Consider the following 20,189-nt stretch of genomic DNA (forward strand, 5'->3'; position numbering starts at 1 on the left):
CGTTATTTTTCTTTAATATTTTTTGTCATAAAGTAAACATATGTGCACCAAGTATCATCAAAATATACTAGTTGTCGAGGGGCAGACAATAATTTTTGAACACTTTTTCAAAATGTGGCGACTCTACGTGGCTGTAAGTAATTTATTATCAACTAATTCCGCTGATTGAAAGTGTAATATTCGATAAACTATATCTGATCAAAATTGACTCGGACTGAAAAAAAAGTACATTTATTTGTAATTTAGTACAAATCTTTATTGTCGACAAAATAGACTCCTTTTGACCTGATACAAGCCTGTCAATGTTTAATCCATTTTTTCATACACTTGTGAACGAAGCGGATTTTTTAGTTTTGAAGACAGAAAAAAGTCATAGCGAACCAAATGTGGCTAGTACAGTGGCTGACCGATGATACGCTTTATACCCAAAACATAACGAAAATGTCTCCAGTCGATCCATAAGAGATGTTGAGATCCTTTGCTATCTCTCTGATGCCAGCAAAACGATTTTCAAGCACTGTTTCAAATCTTACGCATCGTAAACAAACAGATGCCAAACACACACTAATTGACATATGGAGATCAAACTTCACATAAACTTAAAAAAAAGTTGTACCAATGTAAGAAAAAAAAATGTATCGTTAAATGGACCAGTCCGAGATCAAATCTGATCAGATGGTATGTATCTTATCTATTGGTCGCAGTACCTGAATTCCATGTGTTAAATTTATTTATTTAAAAGTATATACTATATCTGTAGATGTTAAAAAAATATATATAATATATATGTGCTATACATTAAAAAAAGCTACAACAAAGAGCCCCTTAAACTTCAAGATAGCTTTCTACTACTTATCCTCTCTCTCGAAAAGTGTTAAAGGCCATGCCCTACTTTATCTTCTTATCTGATATTGATATGATATGAAAACGATTATCAAATCAAAGTCGATTAGAAATAAATAAATTAGAGAGAAATTTTTAAGTTGAAAATAAAATAAGTTTCTCAAATCGCTGTTGAAAGGCTTTTGTAAAATTGTTGATTATTTTCAATGGAGATTTGACAACGATTTTTTCGCATAAAGACTTTCATTTGAAAAAGTTATTCCCCTCAATTTGTTACCACACATATGTATGTTTATTAAGCTTTTATCATTTCGTATTTTGGAAAGAACTTTCATGCAGAACAAGTGCAATCAGCATCTGAGTTTGCACGAATCCAATCTCTTGTATAAACCACATCAGTGAAACCATTCGGAAGACTACTGTCGCAACTATTGACGTAAAATGATGTAACACCGATTAAAATGCCATTTGCTACAGCAGGACCACCAGGATCGCCATTACAAATACCATTTCCAGCGCTTTTACCGAGGCAACCCATTGAATCGGGGATTTGTTTTAAACGCTTTACGCATGTGTCATGATTTAATGTGTACACCGTGTTATATTGCAATTGATCGACCACTCCACCACTTGATACACCACCCCAACCGGTTATTATGGTCGGTGTGCCTTCGGGTAACTGAGTGCTTCCCAGTAATACCGGTTTAATTTTATCATCATAGCTTAATGGGCTACTAAGCCGCAGCAAGGCGATATTATAGTTATAGGCACTATATTGCGGATGTATTTTCACCTCAGCCACTTGTATTACAACGCCGCCCGAATTAAATTTTACAGTGCCGGCACGAATCCAATAGTCCGAAGGGGAATATCTGCAAGGTAGAATATCGATATTTGAAAGTTAGATGATTTAAAACTTGACAGAAAGTTACCCATTTGCACAGTGCGCTGCTGTCAAAACATAATTCCTCGAGATAATCGCTCCGCCACAGACTGTGATGAAATTATCGCCCGCTCGTGTCACTAACACCTGATACGGAAACTGTCCCTCAGCAGCATTTTGCCCACCGTAAATGCGATTACTTGGCCGACCCAGTGTTATACTTTCATTGGCGTCTATGGCATTGCATGTTGTAACCAATGCGAGAGTGATGAGCAGTAACGGTGCACAATTGTTTACTCGGATCATGCTTTCTGTGGATTATCGTCGGAAATAATGCGAGTTTTTGTGCGCTACCGATTAGTTTTCATACTAGCTAAATTGGCAGTAATTAGCTATTTCTATGAACTGTATTTTGTTGAACCCATTAAAATATAATTACTGCAACGATTTTTTGATTATGTAAAGCTGTTGTTGGTATTGGTTTTCTTGAGTTGTAACGATCTATGACAACAATTTTCACATTAGGTAAAGTTGTGGAACGACGAAAGTTCGTTAGATTTCACTGTTTGGATCTTTAATTCATCCTTCAATTGATTACTAGTGAAAATATAATTTTTCACGTGTCAAGCTAGGGCGTTTCGTTAAGTCGTGCGGTATAATAGTCCGGCATAATAGAGTCCTGTGACCGTTTTGCCCTTCTCTATTTCAGTCTTCCAGTCGATCATACCTCGTGAATTCTAATAGACGATGCCCTTCACCTGCCCGGTCAATAGGACAGTCATCGCCTTCTTTGGTATAGATTCGCCAGGTGAAGTTTATTGTTTCGACTGTTCCTTAGTTTTTGATGTGTACCAGTGTATCCATGTATCGTGGATAAGACTTCGAGGCAACTCTTTTGTGATAGTTGTTGTCGATAGGGGGTGAGAGTAAGTACAAATCTGCGTTTTTTCCGATGATTGCCGTAAAGAATAAATATTACTCATGCGATCCTATTAGGTTAGGTTAGGTTAGGAGGTCGATCCCAGAAGGGATCCCACTTGGACAGCTTAAGACGCCAGTCCGTTGTGATACCTACGACTCCTATAGTCCGGATCAAAAGACCCTTACAAGTCGACAAGACCACTGCGATCCTATTAAGACACTCACAATATCTGGGTGGGTTAAATCGTCCTACCTAGGATGCTTGATTATCATAAACTCGCATCATGTAACGATCGAATATGTAGTCCGAAGCTACGTTCTCTAGCAAACCGATGCCGAAAGATCTTGTTAAAAAAATACAAACTTGTTTAAGTCAAGGGACAGAAAAATTCGAATGTTTTTCTTCAAAAAAAAAAAGAAGGTATTCTTCTTTGAGTGTGACGAAATTAAAGGATAGTATTTTTGTAGTTTCAGATGTGAGCGATTATGATACCAATTTTTGTCGTGCTTGAACAAATTTGAAAGAAAGGCCTGGCACATTGAAAGATGTGACCAAAAATTTCATATTTGTCAATTTTTGGAGAGTGGTGAATCGAACAAACAACTAAAATAAATAATAGCGAGCGATTATACCACTTTAAATAGAGCCTTTCACATGTACATAAATATTTTGACAAGAGAGCAAAGCTTAAACCGATATACCAAGTACCGTACCGAATCAAAGACGGTTAGTATTAAGTAGTGCAATGCTTTGTTTATGTCGACTGTAGTGATAAAAATTGATAGTTTATTTCTTCCATTAGTTTGAAATGAAATATTCTCACTCGAATAACAAGGATCATCTAAAAATTTAAATTACTACAATAAATTTTTGATAAATGTATTTATTACAATTTATCGGTATTAAAAAGTAAAATGTATAAAACATTGAATTGCTACAATTAATCAACATTGCATTCACGAATAAAGCTATAATACTAAAAAAATATGAACCCTAAAATGTATGTACGCGTTAGTGAATATGATATATGTATGTTCATATACCCACATATACTCCTTACGTATGCTTACATCTCTTCTCCATATCTATCTGCTTCTAAGTGTGTATGTATGTACGAAAGAAGTCTTCTTGATGTTATTCTTAAGTGCAAACATGACTTAAGCGGAGACGAACTTGTTAGTTCTATCATATATAGTATATAATGTACAAGTATGTTGTTTTTGTAATTCAATTCAATGTCGCTGCTGGCACATTCTACTTGGCAGAAGTCAAAGTCACCACAAACCATTATGACATAAGGGCATGCTCTGCAAATCATCGAAGCATTGAAGTGTTGTGACGCTTTTGGGTTTATTATATTTGAGTGGGCTCCTGTCTGTTTATATTTGTGTGTTTGTACATATGTGTAATATATATGTGTGTGTGTATATGTTAAAAGAAAGTAAAAGTGCTGCTTGCTTAAATATTTTAAGGTCATGATGCAGCAGCTAACACGTGCTTTAGGGTGGCACTGAAGTGTGTGGGGGATATATGTAACTATTGACTAAATATTCCACATTCTAGTGAAACAATCAAAAAGTTTATCTCTTCGTTATTACCACGTCTTACTGTACGGCAACTATTTCGTGCTCATTCTAGAAATGATTGATTTAGCTATAAATAATGTTTCATAAGTGTTGTTTAATGATTTGTCGAAGCTGGCCAAAAATATCTTCAATTAATAGCTTTCTAACAGACAGATTTAGTGATTTTGAAATTAGAAGTCCAAAAGTATCGAATTCCTTGATCTTTAACATATGATGAATATAAAAATGACAGCTAAAATTATTGATTGACATTATTTTAGGTATTATATCCAGCCGCAAGTCAGAAAAAACGCGTTTTTCGTGTTTTTTTTTTTTTTTTGATGAGGCAATTTATTAACTAAAAAAATAAAAAATAATATACATTTACAGAATTTAAGATACTTTAATAATCGGTGATTATTTTGAAAAATTTTGGACCCCCTTGATCCGATCCGAAGCCGATCTCCAGGAGATCTCCGAGCAAAGGTGCCTGACTGTGAAGAAGATTTTTATGCTTAAAATTATTTCAAATTCTAAAAAACAAAAAAAAAATACAGGTAATGATCAAAGTATTGATTTTTGACAAAACAGCGGCCTTTTGTTTATAGGTCGTTTCTTTTTTTGAGAACAAATTTACACTTCAGAGTAGCTTAAGAAACTTAAAATTATTATCAAATATCTTATTCCTTCGATCATATACAATACTTGTATCTAAGAAGGTCGTGTTAAAATTTCAGTGATCGGTCTAGTTGAAAACAGTGTTCGAGAAAAGTGCGCTTAAAGTTTTGGAAGCTAACAAGCGTGTCTTTGAAAGATTCTAATAAATACGCTCATAAATCCGAAACTAATTGCCGGATTAAATTCAGAATTTCGGAGAATATTCGCAAATATATTTCAAAACTATATAAGCGTAATAAAACTTTTTTTTTAAATAATTTATAGCTTTATATTGAAAATAAATATGAAATCTGGTAAATGTTGTTCTACCCTAATGTGCTATAAACATATGCTACCACTTCTGTATAACCTCATTAAATATGTATTTCAAGAGTTTGGAAAAGAAATTATAAAACAAGTATATATTTTTGTATGTATGTGTGACTCTAAGTCTTATAGTTTTTCTCCACAAGGTTTTCTATTCTGTGTTTAAGCAATATACATTTAACTTAGTGATTGATGAAAAGTTGTTGTGCCAATTGGGTTGCCTTAATATTTTATGTGCGCTTAAATATTTTATTTAGCATTTGCTGTATGCTATTCAAGAGAAACAATTTGATGCATTTGTAGAAATAGTATTTCAGAATCATTTATAAATATAGCTATGTCCACCTTACTGTTATAACTGTATCTCAGATGCACCAAAGCGCAATTTTCTTCAATATTTTGTACCAAATAAAAATACAGTCGTAAATTTATTGTGGTCTGAAGTTTAACTTTTTAGTATCAAGAAAGCCTTTTACAAATTATTTAAAAATTGCACCAATTTTTATTATGAGCCACCGCATTGCTTATAACTGAATTTCAACTCTCACTCCAGATCCTCTGATATATCTGATGCGCTTTTTAGTATTAAGAGAACAGTTCTGACGTAAACTTGCCACATGCAAGTCGTCCATGAAGATAACATCGAAAAAGTTTAAGAAACAGTGCTTGAAAATAGTCGTGTTGGCATCAAAGAGATATCAGAGTATCTCAACATCTGTAATGGATCGACTCAATACATTTTGGTAAATGTTTTGGGTATGAAGTATATCAATGCTGGTATCAAAATTACTGAATCATTTGCGAAAACGACGTCGAGTAGAGGTCGCAAAAGAGATGCTTGACAACGTTGCTGAGAAGCCTCCCTGATGACAAGACATAGGTTTATGAATATGACGACGAAACTATGCAACAACTTACCGAATAGCACTCTAAAAATGAGTCGAAAAAAAAAATTTGCTGAGAGCACTGAAAGCAATCCCAGCCGAATCTTATAACAAGTGTATGAAAAATTATTATAATAATTGTCGTATACTCACTTTCGGAATCTTTTTGAAATTAGTTTTACAAATCTCAATCAACTTGGTCTCTAATCAGTTGTAGCAAAAATGTGAGCGGGAAAATCGTTTTTCTTTTTTATTTTACTTTCTTTTGGATTTGGTTTTCATATTATTTTTATTATGTAAATTTTGAGAGGATTTTTTCCGCCTAACTCAAGAAATTATTTGTGTTCTATTTACATTCATACTACATGTTGTACATTTATCTCATATACAAAGCAAATAGCCAAAAGGCCACTTTAAACAATCTGCTAATACTCTCTTATTCTACACAAATACTTTGATATGTATGCATGTGTGCGTGTTTGTCCTAAATTCTCATTCTCTTTATACACTTCTCATTTAAAAATTTCCAAGGAATTGTGGCTCCTTTTGTACACTAGCACTCGAAGCAATTTCATGGCATTTGGATCGGGTACTTTGCAATTTCCTCATAGCACACACACACATACACACATACGTTCAAGTACAGATGGACCATTGTGCGGTGCACTTAGCATTTAACAAGTTTGCGCCAAATCGACTTTGAACAGCTACTTGTGTTATCAGCTGCACATCTCCGGTTTGGTCCATGTGCTGCTAGCCAAAATGAATTTGTGGCTTTTGCGTTTGCGTCTGTTCTTATAACAGTTGTAGCTGTTGTTGTATTGGCAAGGGAGGAAACAATTTTGGTCAACTTCCACTTGCACTTTGTGCACACACACATACATAGATACATTAAAGTTCCAACTGTGTAAATGTGTCGGTGGCACTTTGCTGCCGTCATTGCTCAGAAATTAATTTTTTTATATTTTATTTTAGTTTATTCTTTTAAATTTTATTTTAGTTTATTTTTTTAAATTTTATTTTAGTTTATTTCTTTTATTGTTATTGTATTCAGCTTGCATGGCACTACAAGGCGAGATGTGTTGACGAGATTGCTAGCTGCCAGTGTGCTGCACGTGTTGTGCGTGTGTGTGTGTGTGTGTGTGTGTAGGTGTTTGCTCGGATCCTTATTGCTACGGAAATTCAATTTAAACTCTACGAGTTAATATGGATTCGCTATAAAGTGATATAGAAGCCAATGCAGTTGCATTTTTGCTCGTTATACCAACATGTATGTACATATATACACACTCACATGTACACATACATCTGTACCCACCATATACTATCTCATTGATTTTATTCTGTAGTTTGCTATAAACTTAAACGCCAGCTCAGCTGCAAGTGCTGCCGTTGCGGTCTTAAAAACCTCAGTTTATTATCATACACACATACATACATAACACATATAACAGTTATGAACTATGCTGCCAGCCGAGTGTAACATCTGTGCTCTACTGCTCCTGTTTGTATGCTTCTGCTAAAATAATACAGTGTCGTAATTGTTTTACGGCATTATAGATTTCCGAGTATAATCAGCAGCTATTATATCTGTTATTCAATGCGCGTATTTTATATGCTTTCAAACAATTTTCGCAGAATTTGCAACGATTTGATTTTATTCTGCCAATTAAGTCTTATTTTGTTCAAAAGAAAGGTGAAGTAAATGCAAACTGTCTTTTAGCTCTGTCGCCCACGGTTACATCTAAGGACGGTACTGTGAATTATGACAAGTTCTTTTCAATAAATATAAGGTTTAGTAAAAAGAAATTTATTATTTTTGTAGTAAAGTGAAGGTTTTATTTAGCATAGCCGATATAACCCGATTTAGGTCACCGGTTTGTTCGATAACTTGTTGTCATTTGGAGGTAGTTTTATGAAAAACATAACCCTCGCCATTTTTGGCAAAAAATGGGACAATCTATTTTTATGAGCTTCTCTTGAGGCGAATTTTTTACCATCAAAGTCAATCGCTGTTGACCGTAACTGGTAGTATTCACTTGGCGCCAGATCCGGACTATAATATGGATGGATAAGAACCTAATAACCAAGCTTCCGGAGATTTTAGTGAGGAACTATCGATGTGAGAGGCCTGGCATTGTCCTGATGATACACAATTCCTCTTCTGTTGGTCAAAGCTGGCTGCTTCTGAGCGATTGCTTCCTTTACACGGTTCAATTGTTTACAGTACAGCTCCGAATTAAGAATTTGGTCGTACCAAACACATAAAAAAAACCTTCTTGACTGCCAATCCTGGCTTGGCCACCGTTTCCGCCGAGTCACTGCGATTCGACCACGATCGTTTTCGCTTGATGTTGTCGTAAGTGCGTTTTGCTCACATACTTTTCTCCACAAAAAGCTGCCCCTTTGTCGGAACTGCCAACAGTGGATCACTATAAGGTACAGCTGTCATATAAGCTGATAGTTCAAAATCAAGTCCTTATATTGAAAAATTTTTTATTTGACGAGATATCCTCACTAAATTTGTCATAGAATATTTTCCAAGGCAAGGCTACAATCTCTGAATATATTATTCAGATCGGATCACTATAGCATATAGCTGCCATACAAATTGTGCGATCAAAATTAAGTTCTTGTATGAAAATTGGCTTTGGTGCAACCGAAGTTACGGGATTTTCTTGTTTTAAATTGAGTATTATCTATCCAGAGACCCTCAATATGATATATAAAAGTTAAATTGCTGGATGCTACCCATTAATAACTAATTGAGCCATACAGAAAGCTTCGTCAAAGCCTGTTAATTTTCAGCTAATTTTGTTTTGACCTTAACCCTAGACTGAATCAGAAACTTCCATATTATTGTTACTTTCAATAAATAATAATAGTTTGTTTTATCTGCGCTGTCAAGATAACCATTCATCAACATACATTTATACTCCATTTTGTCAGTCAGTGATTTTTTTGCGGAAAATCGCTATCTGTTCGGAGGTCAGATATATTACAATTTTAGAAAAAAAAAAACAATTTGCAAACAAAAATCCATTATTGAATGCAGTAAAAATTGTACTCGGCCAAGTAATCAATAAAATGTAGCATACTCGTATATATTTTAAAGAATGCCTTACCACTACAAAGTTTTAGGAGGTTCAAAAAATAACGCGAATTTTCGTTTTTTTGATAAAAAATATTTATTCATTTGTCTACGTCTTCAAAATATTCGCCATTCGATATTATGCACTTATGCCAGCGCTTATTCCAATCTTAAAAACACTTCTCAAACTCGATTTTTCGGCAAGACTTTAGCTCCTTCATGGATGCGCTTTTAATGTCATCTACAAGTAAGCTTGTAAAACAAGGCCACTTTGATGTTCTCTTTATTTCTAGATATAGGAAAACGTTACACAGAGCCATGTCTGGCGAATATTTTTGTCCACATAGCCTTAAGACTTTACATATTCCCACAGGAAAAAGTCTAACGGTATGATATCACACGATCTTGATGGCCAATCGAAATTATCTGCTCACCGAAGTGTTCTCTCATAAGAGCCATTGATTGATGCGATGTGTGGGAAGTGGCGCCGTCTTGTTCAAACCAAATATCACTAGCTTTAATTTCAGGCATCAAATATTCTGTTATCATAGCACGATAACGGTCGCCATTGACGGTTACGTTCTCAACGGCATCATTTTTGAAGAAATATGGACCGATGATTCCACCGGCCCACAAGCCACACCAAACCGTTGTTTTTTCTTTATGAATTGGCAGCTCTTGAATCACTTCAGGTTGTTTTTTGTCCCAAATGCGGCAATTTTGCTTGTTTACATACCCATTGAGCCAGTAATGGGCCTCATCGCTGAACAAAATTTGGCTCGAAAGCGCGCGAAACGCATTCTTAACAGAATGTGAATTTTCGTAATAATGTTGAACAATTAGTGAACGCTGTTCAAGCTACTTGGATCATTAATTACTTATACACGCGTATATATGTATATAAATAATTTAAACTCTTTCAATTAATTATAATTTTTACTCAGCCTGTATCAAACTAAAATTATATTAATGTACCTATTTTCAAATAAATCATCGGTTTGCCTACCCATTAACTTTTCAATTACATATTTACCACAATTATGTTATTTTGCACTGATAATTTCACCCATAACGTTGTAATTTTTGTGGTTTTCCGTTTATGCCACTCATTTTACTTTCTCCCTTCAATTTCCACTTTATTTTCCATTCAATTTTGCTGAAGAGTGTTCTGTTAAATTGAGGGCCATTGAAAACTTTTTATTTGCAAATAAATTGTAGTTTTTGCGAAGTTATTTTCGATTTCCATTTTTGTTGCACATTTACATAAATACATCTCAAGTAACAGTAGACATAAAGAAAAATACCCATTTATCATCTACTTGTCTTTGTTACTTTCATTTCAGTTCTTGTGCTGTAAAAATATCAAACTTTTTCTGGATGTTTGCCGCAACCATTTCGGACTGCGCGAATCGGATCTCTTCGAGCCCACAATGCTGTATGATTTAACGAATTTCCATCGTGTGCTGATAACACTTTCCAAATTATCGCAATGTCGTAAAGTACAACAACTGCATCCGGATTTAATGTGAGTATCGTAAATGTAGTAAGTATTCGTTTATAAAATTGAAGTGCTGTTCGTATAAATTTACCTTACCAAGCAGTTTGAGATATTAGTTAGTTCGAGATTGAAACAGTTTTTCTTGAAAACATACTGTTTCGACGAGCTCGGATCATAGGGATGTTAGGTGACTACTTATCGATCCAAATAGAGTTAGATTGCAGAAATAATAGTTCTTGGCCGGATAAAATGTGGGTCAATTTCGGTAACGTAGAACCAGCTCAGCAGGTGAATTGTGAGTTGGTTTCATGTAGCATGCAAAGAGATCTATAGTGTCATGCGGGAACTCATTGCAAGCAGTACATAGGCTTGATATGTCAGGATCGATTTCGGTTTATTAAGAGTTTAACCTACTTAACTGTACTCTTTCTTCTGCTATTGGCGTTGGTTGAACTCCAAGGAAGCCGTTCACTGGTAGAGCGGCAGTGCTTGTCAGAATTCAGTTGCGTCCGTAGACTGGTCGACAAGGTGTTCAACGCCATCCACGTAGTCTAGGAAAATCCCCTTGGCTGGCGAGGAATTCGTTGTGTTCCTTAGCCAGAAACAAACTGGTATCGCTGTATAAATGGAAGACATCAAGAGGCATTCTGTTATGGTACGGAGTGCAGTAATCTGATAAGTCTCTAGCTTCTTCGACATGTCATACTGTATCCACGTGACCATACCGGTACTGCATAGATTATGATAATCAATAATGGTTGAAGAACGGTCGCCATTCCCTCGACAGTCGGGTCTAAGTAACTGGAACGGATTCGAATTTTTATCCAGCCAAAGACTGTCAACTCGGCACCATTCCTCGAAATTACTTTAGGAATGTTTTCTGTCGCTACTACAACAACAATAACGGTCGCAGAATCACGAATTATTGGGCTGGATCCACGCCGAATTGCAGGAAAACGATCCAATTTGTAGAAGAAAAAAGTGCGCTCCAATATGGTAACGCACCAACTCACATCTCCGCCGTCAATACGACCAACTTGGTCGAGCTAGACTACGAACTGCTGCGCCATCCACCGAATTCCTTAGATTTAGCATCGTGTGACTTAGTCTATCGAGCTAAAAAAAGACTATGTTAGGAAAAAAATCGCCATTTTTGCAAAATTTTCGGTTACGGACCCCCCTCATATTTTCATATTTGCGTAATTCCATCTATGAATAAATATAAGTCGAAACAAAAATATATTTTAATTAATTTCATTTATTTTTTGTTTCAGTGGTTTCAATATCCAGCTTTCACCCAGCGAACGCTCCCACTCCGATGAGGCCATTTACAAGGATTTACATTCAACGTAAGTAAATTAAATCCAAAATAAATATAATTTTTTAGCCTTTTAGTACATTGCATTAACATAAATACACCTAAATGACACTGAAATCCTCTAACATTAGTGGGCAGGACTGTAATGCTGCGCACTGACGCATTCAACACCGCTTTTTTAACTCCCCATTGTTTGTTCGTGTATTAATGCCGCGTGCAGCCGAGCAATGCGTCAGATGCCTGTAATTAATTTTTAGCTCCGAAAACAAAAAAATAACAGTAATACGTATATATATGTATGGTATATATTTTTCTCATTGAAAATTACACTGGGCGTGTTTGACAAGCGCCTCACCACTAACACTTACCTAAAATATAATTATGTTTGCTCAACTTACTACAGTACAGCATAACTTTGTATAATATTTCTATCTATTATCTCTATTCTATTTTCTGCCTTTTCTATTGCACCCACACTACTCTCCCATTAAATCACTGCCACCGTTATTTGGTGCTGTGTGAAACACATCAATCAATCAACAAATTAAATAATTGTTCAACTACACGTCAAACGTTAAACGTCAAACAAATGTACCATTGACATACGCACGTGCGTCCAAAAAAAATATATTGCACTTAAATTACATACCCACATACCGACAACGAGCAGCGATGAATCGCGTAAGAATGGAGCAATTGATGGCCAAGCTGAGAATTGTGATGTCGTCTCGATTAGTGGCTCGCTCTCGGTTGAGGATGAGAACAGCGACATAACAATTGAGAATGGCAACGAAGACACCGAAGAATATGAAGACGAATTTACTACCAATCTGCTGGAATCCATTGATGATGAACAAAAATCCACGTACAGTGGCAGTTCATGTAGTACGGCTGTGACAGCTCGTATTTATGCGTCGACGTCGCATACTCGCAGCGCTACTGTGGGTAATTTGAGTGGCATTAATAGTATTCGCACTTCCGTTGGCGGACGTAGCAGCATCGGCAGCACCAACTCTGTCACAGACAGTTTGGGTGCCATGAGTGCGTCATCAAATTCGAGTGACAACCAAAGCTTACAGCGTTTAGCTGCAACAGCATGGAATTATCAGGCGGCTGCCCGAGAAGTGGGTGGCCACGAGTATCTCAATGATATTTACTTTGAAGAGGATGAAAAAGTTTACGAGGACTTATGCTACGTCACGTTCTCATCGAAGGCAACTGAGGTGCGCACAGCAACCCATATACTACATATCTACCTACTATTGTTTGTGCTTCCTCTCCAACAAAACATTATTATCATCGTACATGTATACATTGTGTACACTGCATGCATGAGTGCATGCGTACGTCTATTTACATACAAACCTTATACATATTTATATAGGGTTGTCTGTTGCGTGTAATAAATGAAAAAGTTTCTAACGAATTTTATAGTTTCAAATTTGTGGAAATTCCAGAGCGATATAATTATTCTGATTTACTCAATATTTATTTTCGTATTAATTTTAAGTTTATGGAAAGTGTTCCAATATCCATTATCATTTGTCTGAGCTTGTCATTCTCTCTATTTTCTTTCAAGTCGTTAGCGCTGTTTATAATCCTTCTTCCTAGCGTTGAACTAACCTAAAAACTTAGACTTCAATATTTTCCGCCAGTCCTCCGAATGCATTTCTATCTTTTTGAAGCTTCCCCAGCTTTCTCAAACTCAGGTCCCACCTATTTACACTCGCTTCGTAAACTTTTCCGACAACCCTTTATGAACTCTCACAGATTTGTATGTATTTTATATGCAAAATGTTCACACCATATTTTGCATAGATATGTGAAGTTGCACCCATGCACGTGCGAACATACAGTGTCTCGTTTAATTCAATGGCTTTTGTAGTTAGATTGTTTTTATCACATATTCTCTCTGTTGTTATGGTGGTGCAACAATTTCATTGTGCTGCATGAATGCATACAATACATGCATACATATGTACATTTGTGTTGTTGGTCGTTGGCGTACTTCTAAACGCTCCACCATTGAGAATGCAAATGAAGCGCATTTCACTTTTTTTCTGTTTTACAAAATATTTATGAATTAAGTGGCCACTCTCTGCTTCGTAGAGATTTTTGAAGTATTCTAACTGCGTTTTTTTTGCGCTTACATTGTTTAACTTTTGTAGTATATGATACATGCATATATTGCTATTGATGTATGTATGTATGTGTGTTATAATTGCATGATACCTAATTTGAATTTCAGTACATTAAATGTGGTTTTATTTGTACTTTGTTTTTGCGAAAATTGAAGCACCGCGTGTATTAGACACGTTAGAAATACCGCTATCTAATACCGAATCCTTATCACTATATTAATTTAATCTTTTAGGTGATCCCAAACACTCTCTTGTTCTACCTGATGCAATTTATTGTTGCTTTTTACTTGATAAACACAAAAAATAGACACAAAACTTAGTAAATTTCCACAAAATTTCATATAATTTTTATTTGGTAAATTTCGGCTTTGTATATATGTATGTAATATGTACGTGTACACTCAAACATTACAAAATATTTTTCTTTTGTTAATATTCACCCAGTCATAATTCTCAAAGCGTCATAAAATTAGCTAAACACCTTTTTTACATATTTTTTTTTCATTATATCATTAGCGTTCTTGTTGCCCCTCATTACCAACTCCTTCACTGGCTTCACCACCCACCACTTTGTTAAATGGCATGCGTTCTGTATCGCTTGATGACTCATTTTCCTCATCGGCGCTATCATTTTCATTTTCACTCTTGAAAAGATTATTTGCCAACGTAATTCCTTGTGTAGCGGCGCCAATTAAAGGACTCACATTGATATTTGGATACTCAGCTTTGACTATTTGCCCGAATACGTTGAGGAGGGCATCGAAACGTCGCTCAAGTCGTCGATTGTAGCGACGTTTATGTCGATAATAACGCTCTCTTTCGCTAAGCGGTCGTTCCTGTGGGCGTCTTTGGCAATTCATCACACGACCAGCAGCAGATGTGCTCGGCATTTGCGCATTCGCTTCCGTGGAAACTTGTGGTGGCCGTCCTTGCTCGACAGTCTTCTCTGTATCGCTAAATTGTTCCATTTTCATTTCGATAATTTGTTCACCTGCTACATGTAGTCTTACTTGTTCCATACCTTCAGTCACCCCATTACAAGTAATTGGTTGTTCAACCAACATGGATTCCTGTGTATCATTGCTCTCATCAGCAAAGTAGTTTAAAGGGAGTCCATTTTTCTTTGTATAAAAATCATGATCTGTATTTGGTTGTGCTTCTCTTAGTTCATTTGGTTCGTCTGCCGTGTTGAATTCATAATTCGTGTCGCTACTGAACGCGTCAAGATGATCAGGGGAAGAAATGGAACTACCATCATCATCAGCCGTTGGTGGTACTGGTAGACGTATAGTTATTGGGAGCGCATACGAATGCAAATTGGTGGTTTTGTACGACATAAAACGGTGTATTGGTTCAAAGAATTCCCATTCCTGCGTAATTTTTCGTATCTCTTCTGGATCATGTGCGCCATTTGGTATCACATCCAGACGGTTCAACTGTACATAAAGTAGAGGAATGTTTTAAAATCACACTATAAAATGGTTCCGGTGTATTATACCTTATATTGTTTGTATTTGTTGACCATATTCGACCACTGTTTGCGCACGAAGAACACATTGTAGTCGTCCAACTTGGCCAAACTCAAGATTTTTCTACAAAATTAATAGAATAGTGTTAAATATATTAATTTCGCTCAAAATATCACTTACTTCCAAGGCGCTACACTGGTCGTAGGTTTGTTCGTGAACAGTTCATCGTGGTTGATGCGTGCCTCAACAAGTTGTCGTTTTTGATCAATTGACCCTGCAAATATATTTTTACGAATGTACAAATTTCACAATTTTCTTTACACATATGTATAACTAAAATTTAGACATGGTTGTGCATTTTTTCAGCTTACATTTTTTCGCGACCTTTCGTTTCGCATAGGAGTGTAATTCCATTGTCAATTAACGCGGCATGATTTGCTGTTTTGCCCGTAATATTTATACACTTTTTCACCCACGTTATTTGTTTATTTTATTGCATTAATTTTATTTTTTTTTTAGGCGATTTTCCTAAAATTCGAGTGCATTCGTCTACCAATTGTAGAATCGCCTGTCAGAACCACATGCGAAGATAATCCGTATGCATTTTTTGACATTCCGCCTTACATGCTTCATCTCAAATGTCACAGAGAACGTAGAAAATTTATTATGAACGTACGTTATTATTAGCTCGGTTTGTGTCTGTAGTTTACGTTCTCTGCTAAAAATGTAAAATACAAAATATCCATTGGTATCACAACTGTTGCAAAGTTTCTTTAAAGAATGTTAATGAACAGAGATGGCGCAAATGTCAGCTGTACTAAAATGTAAATTATTATGAGGGAACATCGAAAAAGCGTAAGTTCGAAAATAAAACTAGATCATAAAGGAGCATTCACCACTCTAGAAGGGAACTCAATGATCTACACCACTCTATAAGGGAACGAAGCAAGCAAAATGTTTTCGCAGATGTTCTTTGGCATGCTTATGAACGAAAAAAATGAAAAGAGAATCAAAAATATCTGTGATAGGATTTGAAGTTAGGTAAAAATTTGATGTTGCAATAAAAAATTGTACTATGGAAACAGCACCACAGATAACATCTGAGTATAATAGTCTAATAAGTGAACTCAAACAGCTATCTCTTTGTATTTGTTTCAGTTGGCCAATTTATATGTGTGTATTCTTGAAATTGCCTTTCCTTCGTGTGCATGTTCAAATACATTTGCACATACATACATATATGTATTGATGTCCCTCAATATAGCATTTGTAAAGAATGGAACAACAAAAAACTGCGCAGACGCACCATCATCGACCAATAAGATTCAAGCAAGCTTGTGCATATCTTCTAAATATTTCATAATACAATGACAACAAATTCATTCATAAGAAACGCGTATCTGCCTGCCACAAAGTAAAGCGCGATTATGCTCTTTTTTCTGTGTGCCTGGTTAACCACAATTCGTTTTTATATGGAATTTCCATTTCGTAAAGTCGCGAGGAATGACAAAAATAAAGCTTAAATTAATAAGAATATAATTTGAATTCAGTAAAATTGAACAAAGCAGTCAAAATTTCAATAAAATAATAAAAATTATATTATTATAAGTAAAACTAAAAAAATAAAACACATTAAAAAAGGATTTAAAACAAATAAGGAAGGGGTAAGTTCGGGTGTAACCGAACATTTTATACTCTTGCAACTTACAAGGCTCAAAGTAGGGAAATTATCTTCAGGTGTAGCAAAACTTCATATTAAACTAGAAAAAAAAGTTGACTTCAGCTGCATGGAAGCTCTAATACCCTTCACAGGACTTTTATTAAAGCACAAACATTACATTATATAACATATTATGAAGTTAATGGCCCATTTGTTTACATTTAGCCAAGTCCAAAACCTTTGTTTTCATTTAGCCAATACATTTGTTTACACAAATTGTTTACATTTTATTAAGTTAATGACCCCTTTGCTTACATTATGAGGTCATTGTTTACATTTTGCCAAGATCAATGACCATTTTGTTTACATTTTATTAGGTCAATGACTCTTTTGTTTATATTTAGCCAAGTCAACAACCTTTGTTCACATTTAGCCAAGTTAAGAACTTTTGTTTCCATTTAGGGTTAATGACTCTTTTGTTTACATTTTTCTAAGAATAATGGACCTTTTGGCAGCCAGCTTCCCGTGAGGTAACCTCATGACTTTTAAAATGACATCACATTGAGGCACGACAGTCATTTAAGCACTGGCCAGGTACGGTATCTGCATTTCTTTTATAGAGCCAGCTTCTCGTGAGGTTACCTCTTGACTTTTAAAACACATCACATCGAGGCGCGAAAGTGACCTAATCACTGGACAGGCAAGGCAATGGACTTTTCTTTTATAGAGCCAGCTGGCAGCCAGCATCCACTGAAGTCATCTTGTGACTTCCAAATCAAGTCACATCGATTCCAGTTTTCCTATTTTTTTATATATTATATTAAATAAAAAATATTGCGAAAGAATTGAACCTTTATTATTCGATGAAATTTTGAATGGATTACAATAATATTTGGTATATTATTAAATAATGTTATAGGTCCTAGACTCACTTAGTTTTATTCGCATCAGTTAAAATTATATTAACAGCTTCTTGAAATAGGATGTATGTGACATAAACTCAACCGAAGAGACTTTAGATGATTTTTAGCATTACCACATACTATTAACATGCAACGTACTAATAAAAAGCTCTTTAAGTTTCATTGAGGTACCTCACATATCATCAACAATATATAAGGAGTAAAGTCAAACGAATATTTAAAAATCTTGATTTTTGTTATGTAGTAGGAGTTTTCGCACGTTTAGTAGTTTTAATCAAAACCATTAGATGGGGAGTAGGCGGGGTTACCACTCATTTTTACGCTGTCGGTAGGGGCGCTAAAAAGATTTGTCCTGAGTGAATTTTGTTATTATAGCTTTAGTAGTTTTGAAGATATGCACATTAAACCTATTAGAGGGTGGGTAAGGAAAAGTGGCAACGTTGCCCATGCCATGAAGCCCATGAAGAATTTATCTATTAATGCAAAAACAATTACAATACAAAAATCATGATTTTTTTTTGTTTTTTTGTGATATGCAAATGTAAATATTCATGCGCATAGTTCATATAAGTAAGAACCTACGTTGTGTCTATTTATAGCCTCTTCCTCGTTTCCTCGAAGTTGAGTTTTTCGATGTTCCCGCTTGTGAAAACTACAAATTAGTGCCCATTAACATTTGCGCCTTCTCTATTCATTAACATTGTCTGGTTAATGATATGAAATATTATGTTAGGTTTCGTTTCTTTTCCTTCAAACATAATCTGCTCTGCCCTTATAGGCAGTTTTGTGTATGAAGCGCGTATTTTAAATAACTCTTTTTGCCCTTGCAAAGATAAGCGGGTCTATGTAACCGTAACCGGAAAAGGACCACTACTTACTACTTACCGATCCAAACATGGTTAGATCGCCGAAATAACAGTCCTTGGTCGGATAAAATCCCCTTACATTCTGGTAACGTAGTAAAAGCGGCTGTTGTGAAAACTATTATTCCCCAAATATTTTACTTTCGCCTCCTCTGCTTCAACAATAACTCATTTTGCATCCTTGTTTAAACCATTTATGTAGTAAAATTGTTACTGCCGCTATTGTTTTTATTAAATCAATCTACTTTGATCGAATATGCTCGTAAATATTAAGTTTTATTGAGTGCTTAAGTAAATACATATGTACGTAGAGTTGATCGAATTTAGCGCAACATCTTTTCTAACCTCATTTTGTTTAAAAAATTTGATATCAGGAATTTGTTAATATTATTTTCTGTGAAAATGTTTTATTGTTCTTTTATTACAATTCGACAAAGATAATTCCTAATTTATTTTTAATTTTTATTTCATTTTATCGCTTGGTTTTCAAAAATCTAAATTGGATTACCTTACGTTTTAATTGGTTTGGCGCTGAATTGTAATGATTACATAAAACAACAGTACCACCGACAACAATGTATGTCACAACGATCATATAAACACCAAAGAAGAGGAAGTCTATCAAGATTTGTGTGCTTTACAAAGAACCAGTAGAAGTCAGGTATTGATTGATTTGACGTTTTTTATTATTTATTTTTATAAAAAAATTAGTTTTTTAGTTAAAAATGTATTTCGAAGTTTACTTTGTGAAATCTTTTACTCATAACATTAAAAATAATTTATTAATGGTTTAATATAAATATAACAAAAGCAAAATAAAAAACGAATAAAAACTCCCATAATTAAAAAAAATTATTTGGTATGATTTTGGTGTTAGGTATTATATAAAAAACATAAATATGTTGTTAATGCGCATGTTTTATATCTGTTGCCTGCGATTTTTAGTATTATAGTGCATATACGTATGTTTATTTTTCTTCTATAAATGTATATTTGTTTAATAAAAAAAAAATGTATTTCCCTTACCTAAATCCAACCCAGATCACCTCAGCGACCAGTTTCGAGCAACGTGATTATGTCATACGCGAACTGATCGACACAGAGTCGAACTATCTCGATGTCTTAAATGCCTTAAAGACAAAATT

At 35.0% G+C, this 20,189-nt stretch overlaps 3 protein-coding genes across 4 annotated transcripts in view; 1 reads left to right on the forward strand and 2 right to left on the reverse strand.

Annotated features, from left to right (window-relative positions):
• Nucleotides 1-20,189, forward strand: part of Vav (Vav guanine nucleotide exchange factor) — a 63,401-nt gene that overhangs the window by 34,987 nt on the left and 8,225 nt on the right. The window contains exons 2-6 of one of the 2 annotated variants that reach the window (XM_014232028.3): nt 10,516-10,697; nt 11,945-12,019; nt 12,659-13,213; nt 19,606-19,705; nt 20,086-20,189. The exon at nt 20,086-20,189 is cut by the window's right edge and continues 64 nt beyond it. In XM_014232028.3, the coding sequence (XP_014087503.2) occupies nt 10,516-10,697; nt 11,945-12,019; nt 12,659-13,213; nt 19,606-19,705; nt 20,086-20,189 (1,016 nt within the window). The remainder of the gene's footprint in view (nt 1-10,515; nt 10,698-11,944; nt 12,020-12,658; nt 13,214-19,605; nt 19,706-20,085) is intronic. The other variant, XM_014232027.3, reaches the window with a different exon arrangement.
• LOC138857553 (chymotrypsin-2-like) lies at nt 1,113-2,075 on the reverse strand. Its single transcript, XM_070110403.1, has 2 exons — nt 1,776-2,075; nt 1,113-1,715 (listed from the first exon to the last, which is right to left on the reverse strand). Exons 1-2 carry the CDS (start codon nt 2,030-2,032, stop codon nt 1,175-1,177), a joined length of 798 nt encoding a protein of 265 aa, XP_069966504.1. The 5' UTR covers nt 2,033-2,075; the 3' UTR covers nt 1,113-1,174.
• Nucleotides 14,450-16,200, reverse strand: LOC106615704 (uncharacterized). Its single transcript, XM_014232030.3, has 4 exons — nt 15,970-16,200; nt 15,779-15,872; nt 15,628-15,721; nt 14,450-15,565 (listed from the first exon to the last, which is right to left on the reverse strand). The coding sequence occupies exons 1-4, from the start codon at nt 16,010-16,012 to the stop codon at nt 14,642-14,644; spliced, it is 1,155 nt and encodes a 384-aa protein (XP_014087505.1). The 5' UTR covers nt 16,013-16,200; the 3' UTR covers nt 14,450-14,641.

This window comes from Bactrocera oleae, chromosome 5, assembly GCF_042242935.1.
Source record: "Bactrocera oleae isolate idBacOlea1 chromosome 5, idBacOlea1, whole genome shotgun sequence".
NCBI lineage: Eukaryota > Metazoa > Arthropoda > Insecta > Diptera > Tephritidae > Bactrocera > Bactrocera oleae.

Excerpts from the sequence above, each read along its gene's own strand:
- LOC138857553 (XM_070110403.1), bottom strand. The coding sequence starts at position 2,032 with ATGATCCGAGTAAACAATTGTGCACCGTTACTGCTCATCACTCTCGCA. Across the intron at positions 1,716-1,775 it reads GCAGCGCACTGTGCAAATGG|ATATTCCCCTTCGGACTATT; the intron begins GTAACTTTCTGT and ends TCTACCTTGCAG.
- LOC106615704 (XM_014232030.3), bottom strand. The coding sequence starts at position 16,012 with ATGGAATTACACTCCTATGCGAAACGAAAGGTCGCGAAAAAAT. Across the intron at positions 15,722-15,778 it reads ACCAGTGTAGCGCCTTGGAA|AAAAATCTTGAGTTTGGCCA; the intron begins GTAAGTGATATT and ends TTAATTTTGTAG. Across the intron at positions 15,566-15,627 it reads ACAAATACAAACAATATAAG|TTGAACCGTCTGGATGTGAT; the intron begins GTATAATACACC and ends CTTTATGTACAG.